At 48.3% G+C, this 15,027-nt stretch overlaps 1 protein-coding gene across 1 annotated transcript in view; it reads right to left on the bottom strand.

Annotated features, from left to right (window-relative positions):
• LOC121536870 (rho GTPase-activating protein 20-like) overlaps nucleotides 1-13,587 on the bottom strand; it is a 60,105-nt gene extending 46,518 nt beyond the window's left edge. Inside the window, exon 1 of the mRNA XM_041844477.2 lies at nucleotides 12,896-13,587. Coding sequence (XP_041700411.2) covers nucleotides 12,896-13,006 — 111 coding nt within the window. The 5' untranslated portion in view covers nucleotides 13,007-13,587. The remainder of the gene's footprint in view (nucleotides 1-12,895) is intronic.
• Between the last annotated feature and the right edge of the window lie 1,440 nt (nucleotides 13,588-15,027).

The following is a 15,027-nucleotide window of genomic DNA, read 5'->3' as shown; positions in this document are numbered from 1 at the left end:
CAAAAGTGGTACGAACGAAAAACCTGGCTAGCAGGCTGCGATGTAGCTAATGCAGTCTTCTGCTACCCCCTGCTTACTCTTTCACCCTGAAGGCGGCACGGCAGACAGCACCGCTTGGACAGCGACTGGTGTGTAACGGACATGCACCATCTTTCAGGAAAGATTAAGAAACATGAGCTGTCAAAGACCCACATGGATAGCTGTTTGAGATTGTCTGCTTTGGGGAGAGTGAACATTCCCACTCAACTGGATGAGGGATACAGGCTAGCTGTCCGCCGCCACAACGATGAGGTTAGTGTTGATAATCACAAGTTTACTGGAGAACTGAAACTGACAAGGCTGACAAGATAGGACCCTTTTGTCCATTGTTATTGGATAGGAACAGAACTTATAACCAGCTCCTGACCTAAATAGATCTTAGCACAACATTTTACTCAACATATCATATTCCATATTCACTATAACAAATATATTTACTACGACATTAGCAAGAACCGCCACATCCTCAGCCGGCTAATCCAGTGTGTGAAGTTTTGCGGAGTGTTTGAGTTAGCTTTGCGAGGCAAAGATGAAACTGAGGGCTCCACCAACCCTGGTAAGCCAACACTTTTGAGATCAGTCAATAAATGCTTCTGGTATTGACTTATATGCTGCCCCTGTCTTCATGTTGTTGCTGGACATATCTTTTTTAAAATGTGTGTAGGTCACCTAAATCATCAGAAAAATTGCCCCCCCTGAGAATTTTTTCAGGAGCCGCCACTGGTGTCCACTCACTTGGAATGGAGAGGAGAAGAACTTATGAGGTGGTGGTATCCCTTGTTAATCAGTTTAGAAAATATAGAGTGGGAATTTGAGATGGATTCACTCAGAGCACCTTTGGAATGTGAATACAAGATGTGCATGTCTCTTTCTTTATGTTTACAATGTGTGAGTGTGTGCCCTTTGGTGCTGCAGGTTCATTTTAGGGGGGGTGTGAGCAGAGGGACTCTTTGATGATGGTCACACAAGGGACTAATGGACAGTTATATTTATGAGTTATTATTGAATTGCACCCCCTTTTGCCATCAGAGCAGCCTAATTTCGTCAGGGCATGGACTCTACAAGGTGTCGAAAGTATTCCACAGGAATGATGGCCCATGTTGACTCCAATGCTTCCCACAGTTGTGTCACGTTGGCTGGATGTCCTTTGGGTGGTAGACCATTCTTCACACAGGAAACTGTTGAGTGTGAAAAACCCAGCAGCGTTGCAGTTCTTGACACACTCAAACCGGTGCGCCTGGCACCTACTACCATACCCTGTTCAAAGGCACTTAAATATTTTGTCTTGCCCATTCACCCTCTGAATGGCACACATACACAATCCATGTCTCAATTGTCTCAAGGCTTAAAAATCCTTCTTTAAGCCATCTCCTCCCCTTCATCTACACTGAATGAAGTGGATTTAAGAAGTGACATCAATAAGGGATCATAGGTTTCACCTGTATTCATCTGGTCAGTCTATGTCATGGAAAAAGCTGGTGTTCCTAATGTTTTGTACACTCAGTGTATTTATTAGTGGGCCTCATGCCAAAAACACACTAACGCTCACACTTGCACGCACACACACACAGGGAGAAGTTCTAAACATTAATATTTAATGATTTTTTTTTTTGCCATAGCAGGAAAACTGGTCCTAAAGAGAAATAATGGAATCACATAACTAACCTTCACCTGCTAAAAATCTCTCTAATAATCAGGGGGAGGCCCCTCTGTTTCTCTCTATCATCTCTTCCCTCCCTCCCTCTCATCCGTCTCTCTCTTCCCTCCCTCCCTCCCTCTCATCCATCTCTCTCTGCCTCCCTCCTCCCTATCAACAGATGAGCCAGACTTGTGGAAAGCCACTATCTGCTCTCTGTTCTCATGTATTGATGATAAAGTGAAAATGCAGCCGGTAGATAAACTTCACAGTGCTCAAATTCCTATCAGATAAAAGTGAACATATAGGAGACAAGAGACACAAACCTCATTGTAGAGGAGGGAGTTTATGAAGTTATTTATACCACCTACCTCTCACAACATTCAGTAGAAATTAAAAGAGAAGAGAGAGAAAGGGAGGGAGATGAGATGAGAGAGGAGAAATGAACCAAATAAATGCTGTTCTCTCTCTCTTTGGTGTGTGTTATCTTGTGTCTGACAGATGAAGGACAAGGGTTTGCTTTTTGCACCAATTCTCCCCAGAGACAGACACTGACTGTGCTTCTGCCCTGACCACATATGATATATGTACGTTTTCAATCTGCCTGTCAGCACAATAATTGGCCACAGGGTGTATCTGCAGTGCCAATCAGACAAGTAACAAGAAATCGAAAACCAAAAGATATTAAACCACTGCATGCTACAGGGGTTATCTCTCAAATCGAAACACTGTGTTCTGTAACAGACATAGTATCTTAATTTGATCACCCTTTTGCAGGAGAAAACTTGTAGTGTATTTGAGGTTTAAAAGGCTTGAGACATATGTAATTTCCACCTTGAAATTTCAGACTTGATTTTCCCTTACAATAATGTGCATTCATTATAATCCACATAATCATTAACATTTCCTGTAGCTGCAGGATTATTTTCCTGCTGTAGAAACATTTGCTCAAATTAAGATCCAATATCTGTTAGCGTTCAGAGATTAAACTAACACCATGACACAACACACCTTGATACAACTCACACTGCATTTACATGCATTGAAAGCAAATATTAATTACAGCGCAGTTATTCATTTTAGCATGCAAGTAAGCAAACATTAAACTATCAGCAGTATGGTTCAAATTCATTCATCATTAAACCGTTGAAGGAATTGGAAACCACTAGTTCTCTTCTCTCTGGCTGGCTTCAGACTCTGAAACAAGATTTACCCTCCCTCTCGGAAAATGTCCCTGTGTTCAATAAAATCTCTCTATTTTCTCCTTCCAGCTGTCCTGTCGGTCATCCTTCATCTGCCACATCCCAGAATAGAACAGCCCACTGGATGAATCAGATGCTCCAATGCTTCGTTCAGTGCTTGAAGGAAAACGTTATTTCTCTGTTCTCTGCTCTCTCGTTCTGAATTCTGCAAAAGTCCACATGAAAGTCAATTATCCTGTTTATGTTTTTTTCAGACACTGTGAATGGACAGCCTTCTATGCATGCAGGGAAGTTTCACACAGCAAGAGGGTGAAGGCTTCAAACAGAAAAATATGAACAAATAAAACATTGTGTTTTTACTACAGTATTCCTAGCCAGGAGTCCCTGGTGCAGAAACCACCGTGGCCCAACCAACCTAATGACCTAATTGCTTCACGGATGGCTTAGGAGGCAGAGCAGCCCAGAGAGCCCAACTCAAACCAGCCAATCTAATTGGCCATCTTGAAGCAGCTTGGCTCACAACATTCCAACTACGATGTGGAAATAAGTAGTACTTCCAGAGTACTTCTAGAGAAACAGATATAGAAGACAGAACTGTGCGAGTTATGGAATCCAAACCACAGAGACAAACATCCTACCTTGCTTCCTCATACTTCAGTGTCTAATTGTTCAATCTGATCTCTAGATCATGTTGCAAAAAAATAATGAAGGATCTAGAATTTACTAGATAGTGAATGACGGCCTGGAGCATAGTCTTTTTAGTTATTTCACCATTTCTCTAGTGGCTTGTGTCTCAACAGGTAGCCATGTTGATTCATGTTGTCTTCTCAGGACATCTGTGACCAAAACAAACCCTGTTAACCCCTACCCCCTACAAACCCCCCACCCTCCTTAATCCTCCCTGACCACGCGCTCCTTCTGGGGGGTCGGCTAATTCTCCTTCATCTAATTGGGGGGGGCTGTTTGCAACAAAGGTGAACAGTAGAGGGAGCTCCTCCCCTCTCCGGCCTCTTGTCCTTCTCTCCTTCTACTCCCTCTCCTCAGAGTCCTCAAAGTTTCTGTCCAAAAGTTGTCAAAAGGGCTCCTGGGGCTGTCTGAGCCCATCTCATTATAAACTCTATTATCCCTCCATTCCTCCATCATTCCCCTCCTCTCTGACCTGAAAACATGTGGTCATTGAGACATAATCCTTCTTCTTTGGTTTAATACCTTGCACGCCACCCCGACGTCTAAGATCTGATCCGACCACCTCAGCTTTCAGAGACAGATCGATTTGAGGGTTGTTGTTAGCACCTACAGAACATTACTTCCATAAGTACATTTCTGGCAATAGGTGTGATTCTGAGAACAGGTGTGCAAAATGACCATACAAGATAAGATACAAAATGACCATACATTAAGAAATATTTGTTACAGTAGGCCTATCAGTGTTAGCCACATGTTGATTAGGCATCAATTGGACCCCCACCTCTCAATCTCAATACACTCTGCTTTCAGTGTATGTGTGCACACGTGTATGTGTGTGTGAGATAATGGGGATGGGGGGGACACAACATTATCATGGTCCAAACACACCAAGACAGTCGTGAAGAGGGCACGACAAAGCCTATTCCCCCTCAGGAGACTGAAAAGATTTGGCATGGGTCCTCAGATCCTCAAAAGGTTCTACAGCTGCACCATAGAGCGCATCCTGACTGGTTGCATCACCGCCTGGTATGGCAACTGCTCGGCCTCCGACCGCAAGGCACTACAGAGGGTAGTGCGTACGGCCCAGTACATCACTGGGGCCAAGCTTCCTGCCATCTAGGACCTCTATACCAGGCGGTGTCAGAGGAAGGCCCTAAAAATTGCCAAAGACTCCAGCCACCCTAGTCATAGACTGTACTCTCTGCTACCGCACAGCAAGCGATAACGGAGCGCCAAGTCTAGGTCCAAAAGGCTTCTTAACAGCTTCTACCCCCAAGCCATAAGACTCCTGAACAACTAATCAAATGGCTACCCGCACTATTTGCATTGTCCCCCCCCCCCCCTCTTTCACACTGCTGCTACTCTCTGTTTATTATCTATGCATAGTCACTTTACCTCTACCTACATGTACATATTACCTCAATTACCTCGACTAACCTGTGCCCCCGCACATTGACTCTGTACCGGTACCCCCTGTATATAGCCTCCCTTGTAACGATCCCGGCAGTCTGAGTCGGGTCCTGTCTGGTGACTAGTTTTTCCTGTTCGTGATCTCCAGTTTCCCGAGGGTTCGGGAACGCTCCGGGGAGCTCTCTTGTTTTCCGCACCTGCATCCCATCAGCAATCTGCACACCTGGTCCTGATCATCACCCTTCTTAGGCTCTGGCCAAACATCCAGTTCCTGCCGGATCGTTAGCCATGAACAGTATGTTTGTCAGCGTATCAGCCTTGAGTTCTAGCGTTAGTTTTTGTTGTTTTGCACCTTGTTGAATTGCTGTGTACTCACCTCCGTTTTGTTCTGTCTGCAGTCTCTCACCCGGAACCTTCACCCAACCTCTGCCTGATGGTCGGCGGCTGCCGAGCCATGTCTGGACCTACCACTGCACCCTCAACAACCCATCCACGCCACCCGCTCTGTCCCTGGATTATTCAGCCTCACTCGGGAGTCAATTAATAAACACTCACCTTTTCCTCTAAGTACCTTGTCCTGGTCTGCTTCTGGGTTCTGGCGTAGTATACCGTGACATCCCTACTGTTATTTTCTTTTCTTTTATTGTTTTTTTCTTTTTTACTTATCTCTTTTTTACTTCAGTTTATTTTAGTAAATACTTTAACACTTATTTTTCTTAAAACTGCATTGTTGGTTAAGGGCTTGTAAGTAAGCATTTCACTGTAAGGTCTACACCTGTTGTATTCGGCGCATGTGACAAATACAATTTGATTTGATTTGAAACCTGATCATATCACTCCCTCTATGTACACAAAAACGACCCACATTCCCCCTTCACCAACCTACAGTACCTAGCTCACCCTATAGAGTCAAAGCACATGCATTAACACATGCAATCCACACTTACATTTACTTTATAGTAAATATTTATTTACTGCCTGTAAGATAGAAATCTTTGCCTGTGCATGTGAGTGTTTAGGCTATCTGCCCCTCCCCCATCCGAAGCATAGGCTACTGTAGTGACGTTACAATCGGAATTCAGAAGATAGGTAGAGACATTTTTAATTAGTGTCACGACTTCCACCGAGGCTGCCTCCCCTCCTTGTTCGGGCAGGCTTCGGTGTTCATCGTCACCAGCTTACTAGCCACTGCCGCTCCATATATCATCATTCCATTTGTCTTGTCTTGTTAATTACACACACCTGGTTCTTATCCCCTCATTAGTCCGTGTATAAGTGTTCCCTATACCCCCCTTGTCCTTGTGGGTGATTGTTTATTCGTGAGAGTAGTGTAGCTCGGTGGAGCTACTCGTACATTGTTATTGCTGGGGTAGATATTTCCCCTGTGCCTGTTATTGTTGGAGCTACCGTTACCTTGTATTGCCAGGGTAGATTTTCCCCTGTGCCTGTTTCGTTTGTCGCTATCCAGCGCTATTTGTGTACGACGGAATAAACTCTCTGCCTGACTCCTTCTATCACACTCAGCACAGAATCACCCACCCGCTATGGAGTCAGGGGGAGAAGAGCGCATGCCTGGAGTCGTGGCACGGGTCCAGGAGTATTCCACGATGCTGTCCAGCTTGTGGGAAGCGATGGATCGGGTTCTTCAGGTCGTCCAACGCCTGGAGAGGAGAGGACCTGATCTGTCGAGACCAGCTGGCCAACCGGATCCAGCCACCTACACCCCAAAACCTGGAGGGATCCAGATATCCCGACCACAGGCGTTCGACGGGACGGCGGCGCTCTGCCAAGGATTCCTCCTCCAACTGGAGCTTTACTTCTCCAGCATCAGGCCGGCGCCATCGGAGCGGGAGAAGGTGTCCGTTCTCATTTCCTGCCTCTCGGGGAAAGCCCTGGAGTGGGCCAACGCGGTTTGGAACGAAGGAGGAGCCGCATTGGGGGACTACGGGGAGTTCGCTCGCCTCTTTCGGGCGGTCTTCGATCACCCGCCCGAGGGTCTAGAGGCGGGCGAGCGGCTGGTCCACCTGAGGCAGGGGACGAGGACCGCGCAGGACTTCGCGTTGGAGTTTCGGGTGGAATGAGCAGGCCCTGATCTACCATTTCCGGTGCCATCTGCCGGAGGACGTCCGACGGGAGCTAGCCTGCCGGGACACCATGTTGTCTTTCACGAAACTGGTGGACATGGCCATCCGTTTGGACATCCTGCTGGCAGCCAGAGGATGTCCTGGTAGGGGTCTGCCCGTTTCCACCCCGGACGATGGAGCTGGGTGGAGCCGCCGTCCGAGAGAGCGGAGGACGACAGCGACAGTGCCACTCTGGTGGCACGAAGGGACAGTAAACCACACGTCGTAGTCAACGCACTTTTGGGCCTAGAGGCAGCAGGCAGGGCACTCTCGCATCACCCCAGGTATCGAACACCCACACTCGTTCAGAGCCCTCTGCTGTGCACTGTACCCTACCTATCCACTTTCCCGATCACATGCTAGTGTAAGGCGCTAGCCGATTCAGGCGCAGCTGGGAACTTTATGGACAGGGCATTTTCACGCCTTCAAGGCATTTCATTGGTTCCCCTATCCATTCCACTCCCCATCAGAGCACTTAATAATCGACCATTAGGGTCCGGGTTTGTAAAGGAAGTCACTGTACCAGTCACCATGATCACCCAGGAGACTCATTGTGAGCAGGTTACTTTTTCGATTATTGAGTCTCCTGCTTTCCCTGGGGTATTAGGTATCCATTGGCTAGCACTCCACAACCCCACCTTCTCATGGCCGCAGAGGGTTCTCACAGGGTGGTCGCGAGAGTGTCAGGGTAGGTGTCTAGGTGTTTCCGTTGGCGCAACCACGGTGGAAAGTCCAGACGGTACCTCCACCGTGCGCATTCCCCCCGAATACCATGATCTGGAGCACGCATTTTCTAAGACACAGGCGACTAAATTACCACCTCATCGGGCGGGGGATTGCGCGATAAACCTTCGGGTAGACGCTGTACCTCCCAGGAGTAATGTGTACCCCCTGTCGCAGGCTGAAACGGAGGCTATGGAAACATACGTCACCGAGTCCCTGGGCCAGGGGTATATACATCCCTCCACTTCACCCGCCTCCTCGAGTTTCTTCTTTGTGAAGAAGAAAGACGGCGGTCTGCGCCCGTGCATTGATTATCGATCACTGAACAAGGAGACTATAAGATTTAGTTATCCTCTCCCCCTCATTCCTTCAGTGATTGAGCCAATGCATGGGGCACGCTTCTTCACCAAATTAGATCTCAGGAGTGTATACAACCTGGTGCGTGTTTGGGAGGGGGATGAGTGGAAGACAGCATTCAGCACAACCACGGGGCATTATGAATACCTGGTGATGCCCTATGGTTTGATGAATGCTCCATCCATCTTCCAGTCCTTTGTGAACGAGGTGTTTCGGGACATGCTTGGTCGCGGTGTGGTGGCCTACATCGATGACATCCTGGTGTATTTTGCTACGCGCGTGCCGAGCATGTGTCCCTGGTTCGCAAAGTGCTGGCCCGACTGTTGGAAAATGAACTTTATGCCAAGGCAGAGAAGTGTATGTTTTTCCAGCAGTCCATCTCCTTCCTCGGATACCGCATTACCACCTCAGGTGTGGAGATGGAGGGAGATCGCATTTCAGCCGTGTGTAATTGGTTGACTCCAACCACGGTTAAGGAGGTGCAGCGCTTCCTTGGCTTCGCCAACTACTATCGGAGGTTTATCCGGGGCTTTGGCAAGGTCGCAGCTCCCATTACATCCCTGTTGAAGGGTGGGCCGTCCCGGCTCCGCTGGTCTGCTGAGGCTGACCTGACCTTCAGCAAACTGCGGGGTCTGTTGACCTCAGCCCCGGTACTGGCCCAGCCCGATCCATCACTACCGTTCGTAGTGGAAGTGGATGCGTCCAAGGTAGGGATAGGCGCTGTCCTGTCTCAACACTCGGGCACGCCACCCAAGCTCCGCCCCTGTGCCTTCTTCTCAAAGAAGCTCAGCCCGGCAGAGCAGAACTACGACGTTGGTGATCGGGAGCTGTTGGCTGTTGTCAGAGCTTTGACCGTGTGGAACATTGGCTCGAAGGGGCGAAACACCCTTTCCTCGTCTGGACGGACCACCGTAATCTGGAGTACATCCGGGCAGCGAGGAGGCTGAATCCTCGCAATCCTCCGGGCACCTAGGCACCTCCGAGCGGGTAAGTTACAACCTTTACCAGTTCCACAACGACCATGGTCTCACCTATGTGTTGATTTTTTGACTGATCTTCCCCTCTCCCAAGGTAACACCACCATCCTGGTCATTGTGGACCGCTTTTCAAAGTCCTGCCGCCTCCTTCCTCTGCCCGGTCTCCCCACGGCCCTGCAAACTGTGGAGGCCCTGTTTACTCACGTCTTACGGCACTACGGGGTACCAGAGGATATAGTGTCCGACTGAGGTCCCCAGTTCACGTCCAAGGTCTGGAAGGCATTCATGGAACGTCTGGGGGTCTCGGTCAGCCTGACCTCTGGGTTCCGCCCCCGAGTCAAATGGGCAGGTGGAACGGGTAAATCAAGATGTGGGTAGGTTCCTGCGGTCCTACTGCCAGGACCGGCCGGGGGAGTGGTCGGTGTTCTTGCCATGGGCAGAATATGCCCAGAACTCTCTCCGCCACTCCTCTACTAACCTAACGCCATTCCAATGTGTTTTAGGTTACCAACCGGTTCTGGCACCGTGGCACCAGAGCCAGACCGAGGCTCCTGCGGTGGATGACTGGTTTCTGAGTGCGGAGGAGACGTGGGACGCTGCCCACGTTCACCTCCAGCATGCCGTGCATCGTCAGAAGGCCAACGCTGACCGCCACCGCAGTGAGGCCCCGGTCTTCGTACCGGGGGATCGGGTCTGGCTCTCGACCCGGAATCTGCCTCTCCGCCTGCCCTGCCGGAAGCTGAGCCCGCGGTTTGTAGGGCCGTTCAAAGTCCTGAGGAGAATCAACGAGGTCACTTATAGGTTATTACTTCCCCCTGATTACCGTATGAACCCCTTGTTTAATGTGTCTCTCCTCAGGCCGGTGGTGGTTGGTCCGCTCCAGGAGTCTGAGGTGCGGGAGGTTCTTCCACCTCCTCTGGACATCGAGGGGGCCCCGGCGTACTCTGTCCGTTCCATCCTGGATTCGAGGCGTCGGGTGAGGGGCCTTCAGTACCTCATGGAGTGGGAGGGGTACGGTCCGGAGGAACGGTGCTGGGTCCCGGTGAGGGATATCCTCGATCCCTCCCTGTTGTGGGATTTCCACCGTCGCCATCCGGCTCGCCCTGCTCCGCGTCCTCCTGGCCGTCCCCGAGGCCAGGGTCGGCGCGCTGCTGGAGCTGTGCGTCAAGGGGGGGTACTGTCACAACTTCCGCCGAGGCTGCCTCCCATCCTTGTTCGGGCAGGCTTCGGCGTTCGTCGTCACCGGCTTACTACATTTTACATTTTTTACATTTTAAGTCATTTAGCAGACGCTCTTATCCAGAGCGACTTACAGTTAGTGAGTGCATACATTATTATTATTATTATTATTATTATTTATTTATTTATTTATTTTTATACTGGCCCCCCCGTGGGAATCGAACCCACTGAGCTACATCCCTGCCTGCCATTCCCTCCCCTACCCTGGACGACACTGGGCCAATTGTGCGCCACCCCATGGGTCTCCCGGTCGCGGCCGGCTACGACAGAGCCACTGCCGCTCCATATATCATCATTCCATTTGTCTTGTCTTGTTAATTACACACACCTGGTTCTTATCCCCTCATTAGTCCGTGTATAAGTGTTCCCTCTACCCCCCTTGTCCTTGTGGGTGATTGTTTATTCGTGAGAGTAGTGTAGCTCGGTGGAGCTACTTGTACATTGTTATTGCCGGGGTAGATATTTCCCCTGTGCCTGTTATTGTTGGAGCTACCGTTACCTTGTATTGCCAGGGTAGATTTTCCCCTGTGCCTGTTTCGTTTGTCGCTATCCAGCGCTATTTGTGTATGACGGAATAAACTCTGCATTCGGTGATTACCCTCCTGCGCCTGACTCCTTCTATCACACTCATCACAATTAGCTAGAGAATAATGGATTTTTGAATGCTAGGTAAGGATACAATAGGCCTAGTAATCACGTTCACTTTGGATTTGTTAACTACAAAAAGGTAAGACGTGTTTTAATTCTGGTGCTGCTCTGCACACACAAGGTTGTTAGGTATAGTACTTCTGTTCAGAACTAAACGATTGGAAAATAATTTTGGTTCCAACCCCTGCCTATAGCACATTCCTGCTTCACGCCCCCAAACTCTCCTGATCACTATTATACTGTAATAACTCATATGGTGTCAATATATAGCTAATCCAAACAAAAACTTAGACCGCATTTTTTAAAATCATAGACCTTATAGGTCTCTCGTGTTTCATTACCAGCATTCCACCTGGTTCTCCTCACTGCTATACCAAGCACATGTGACAGACACACACACACATTCATACACACACACACCCACACAAATGCATGCACACACACACTCTCCTAACTTGCTGTTACCATGCTCATGTGAAGGCACCTGATGCTCTACCGTAACCCTGTGAACTACCATCAGAAAAACAGTCACAGTCATGGGACTCTGGGAAAATGTCTGTACCGGCGCCAGATCGGTCACATAGGTCACATACATATAGTCATATACACTGAGTGTACAAAACATTAGGAACACCTTCTCTTTCCATGACATAGACTGACCAGGTGAATCCAGGTGAAAGCTATGATCCATTATTGATGTCACCTGTTAAATCCACTTTAATCAGTGTAGATGAAGGGGAGGAGGCAGGTTAAAGAAGAGTTTTTAAGCCTTGAGACAGTTGAGACATGGATTGTGTATGTGTGCCATTCAGAAGGTGGTGAATGGGCAAGACAAAATATTTAAGTGCCTTTGAACGGGGTATGGTTTGAGTGTGTCAAGAATTGCACCGCTGCAGGGTTTTTCACGCTCAACAGTTTCCCGTATCAAGAATAGTCCACCACCCAAAGGACATCCAGCCAACTTGAAACAACTGTGGGAAGTATTGGCGTCAACATGGGCCAGCATCCCTTGTAGAGTCCATGCCTCAACGAATTGAGGCTCTTCTGAGGACAAACGGGGGTGCAACTCAATATTAGGAAGGTGTTCCTAATCATTTGTCCACTCTGTGTATATTACAAGGTTACGTATTATCACAAGGAACACTAACCCACATATTACAGTGTATGGCAAAGAGATATGTCCGAATATTCATTGAGACTGACATGATGTTATGAATGATCAAGTCTCTATATTGAAAAAAATATATCTGAGATTATTTGACAATTTTAGAGATTTCAGTTGAGAATCTTTAGAGGTAGAAGATAGCCAATGCTATCTATTCGAAATGTACAACGTACTTCACACGATAACTATGTTAACCCAAAAGGAAAACTACAAATTCCACAGCTAGTGAGCAAGACTGGATCAACAGGTGTCGCTCACTCACTCACAGGGGTGGACTGGGACCAGAAATCGAGTCTGGCATTTCTAACACGCAGACAATTTTTTCCGTTGAGGCCCCCACAACAGCCAATTATTTTCCTTGAGGCCTCCACACTGGCCCATTTTATTCCTTGAGGCCCCCATTATTAACCTGATAATGATAATTTTGCACAAAACAAAATCTAGATAGACAGGCCCACTAAGCTCAAAATGGACCAGCCCATCTGGCATTTGCCTGAAATGTCAGATGGCCAGTCTGCCCCTGCTCACGCTTAATCTAAAAACAAACACATGCCTGAGCCCACATTGTCAAGGCCCCTGCCATCGGTATTGAATTATACCCTAGTACAAAACATTAACGAGTTTGCCCAGAGGGTAGAAAAGACAAAACATTAGTTAGGCAAGATAAGGTAGTGTGGTTTTTGACTCACTTTCATCTGGTAGAACTCTACACAGCTCCCAGACCTGTCCCTCTCGGGTTCTTCAGGATTGCCGTCTCCCAGTAAGAGCTCCATGTCAAACTTATTTTGTACCAGTGGCATCGCCCCTGGGCATATCTCTGAGTTTCTGTGTGTGTAGACATAGGTTCAGTCACAGGTAAGTTGAGATTCAGCGAGTTTGAGATTTAGTCTGTCTAACTTGATTTCAGGAATTCCTTCCTCCTCTCTTCTTCTTCTTCTTCTTCTTCTTCTTCTTCTTCTTCTTCTTCTTCTTCTTCTTCTTCTTCTTCTTCTTCTCTTTCTCATCTATCACCTCTCTCCCGCCCTCTCTCTCAGGTGTTCCCTACCCACACATTCACACCAACAAGTGTCTGTGTGTGTGTGCTGCCTCAGGTCCTGGTAGCAAGCAGATAGAGAGGATATCTGAAGCTGAGCCCTATTACTCAGAGTCCTCCATTAGTAGATGGAGAGAGCATGGCTCCACTCTTTGGCTTGCCTGGCTGTCTCCTGGCTCCATGCACGGTATCCCGTCCAGAGTAGCCCCACCGTGGGAGGGTGAGTCAGGCAGTGTGCAGCCCTGTCCAGACTAGCTCTGTCTGTCCCTCTCAGCTCAGCATTCTGTCAGGTGGAAGATCTGCTCACACAGGTCGGGGGGAGAGGATAGGGGAGGGGCTCAGGTGGTAGGAGGTGGGGTTTGCGGCGCCCTCCAGACATATTTAAAAAAGGAGGAAAGCAGCGAGCAAATGATTGCAAATCCCCAACACCCCCCTCTCTCCGCCACCCCTGCCTAGTTCACTCTTAACAGATTACCCTCTATCTCCAAATTCCACATGTTACTCTTCTCCACCTCTGGGTGATTTCTCATAGAACTCCTCTATAGCCAGTCAGCTCTTCAATCACTCATCTCCCCTCTCCGTGTCGTCTATTCCCTTATCTCAACCTCCTCCCGTTTATGCCTGGAGGTGAGAGAGACCAGGGAGAGGAGAGGGGAGGAGATGGAGAGGTAGAGGAGATGGGAGGGGAGATAGACTGATGGCTAAAGGCTGAGGTCAGAATAACAAACAATGGAGAATTGTCTGTCAGTGTCACCCAGGGCTGCTCCCTGTTCTTGGGCTCCTTCACACCCAGCACTGATTCAATGCCCATTCAAATTCAAATTGTCTATGTTGACATGAAAATAGATGTAATTGTTTTTTCCCAAGGAGCACAAAACACCAATGAAAGTGAAGACAGGCGGTGCTTGTCTTCTGGTTTGGCACTGCCAACTCTTTTATGCAAGTCACACGTGTTTGACTGAGAGTATGTGCTGTGTCTGTTTATTTGTCTGTCAGGCAGTATGTGTATGTGTATGTGTATGTGTATGTGTATGTATGTGTGTGTGTGTGTGTGTGTCTCCATGTACTGTATGTGCATTGTGCGTGTGTTTACATGCATGTACAGTACCATACAATTCAGAACAGTGCAATGTCTCACAGAACATGTGCCAGGTTTGACAGCCAGTCTGTTGGCACAGAAACAGGGTAATAAAACACATCCTGTGTCTCTGAACCTGTCTGTCAGCAGGGAAGATTAGGGGATCGCACCAGTGCCTGCCTGCCACCAACACAATGTCAGACTGACAGCCATGGTTACGGAGGTTTAGTGTAGAAACCAAAACACACAGAGGTGCAGGAACTCTCGCTCTCTCTCCCTCCTTAACCTCTCTCTCTCTTTCTTTCTCTCTCTCCCTCTCTCCCTCCCTCCTTAACCTCTCTCTCCCTCCTTAACCTCTCTCTTTCTCTCTATCCCTCCTTAACCTCTCTCTCTTTCTCTCTGTCCCTCCTTAACCTCTCTCTCTCTTTCTTTCTCTCTCTCCCTCCCTCCTTAACCTCTCTCTCTATCCCTCCTTAACCTCTCTCTCTTTCTCTCTCTCCCTCCTTAACCTCTCTCTCTCTCTTTCTCTCCCTCCTTAACCTCTCTCTCTCTTTCTCTCTCTCCCGCCGTATCCCCCTCTCTCTCTCTCCCTCCTTAACCTCTCTCTCTCTTTCTCTCTCTCCCGCCGTATCCCCCCTCTCTCTCTCTCTCTCCCTCCTTAACCTCTCTCTCTTTCTCTCTCTCCCTCCTTAACCTCTCTCTCAATTCAA

This window comes from Coregonus clupeaformis, chromosome 23 (genome assembly GCF_020615455.1).
Source record: "Coregonus clupeaformis isolate EN_2021a chromosome 23, ASM2061545v1, whole genome shotgun sequence".
NCBI classification, from domain to species: Eukaryota; Metazoa; Chordata; class Actinopteri; order Salmoniformes; family Salmonidae; genus Coregonus; species Coregonus clupeaformis.
Note: the sequence above shows the minus strand (reverse complement) of the source record. Positions and strands in the feature narration are given on the sequence as shown.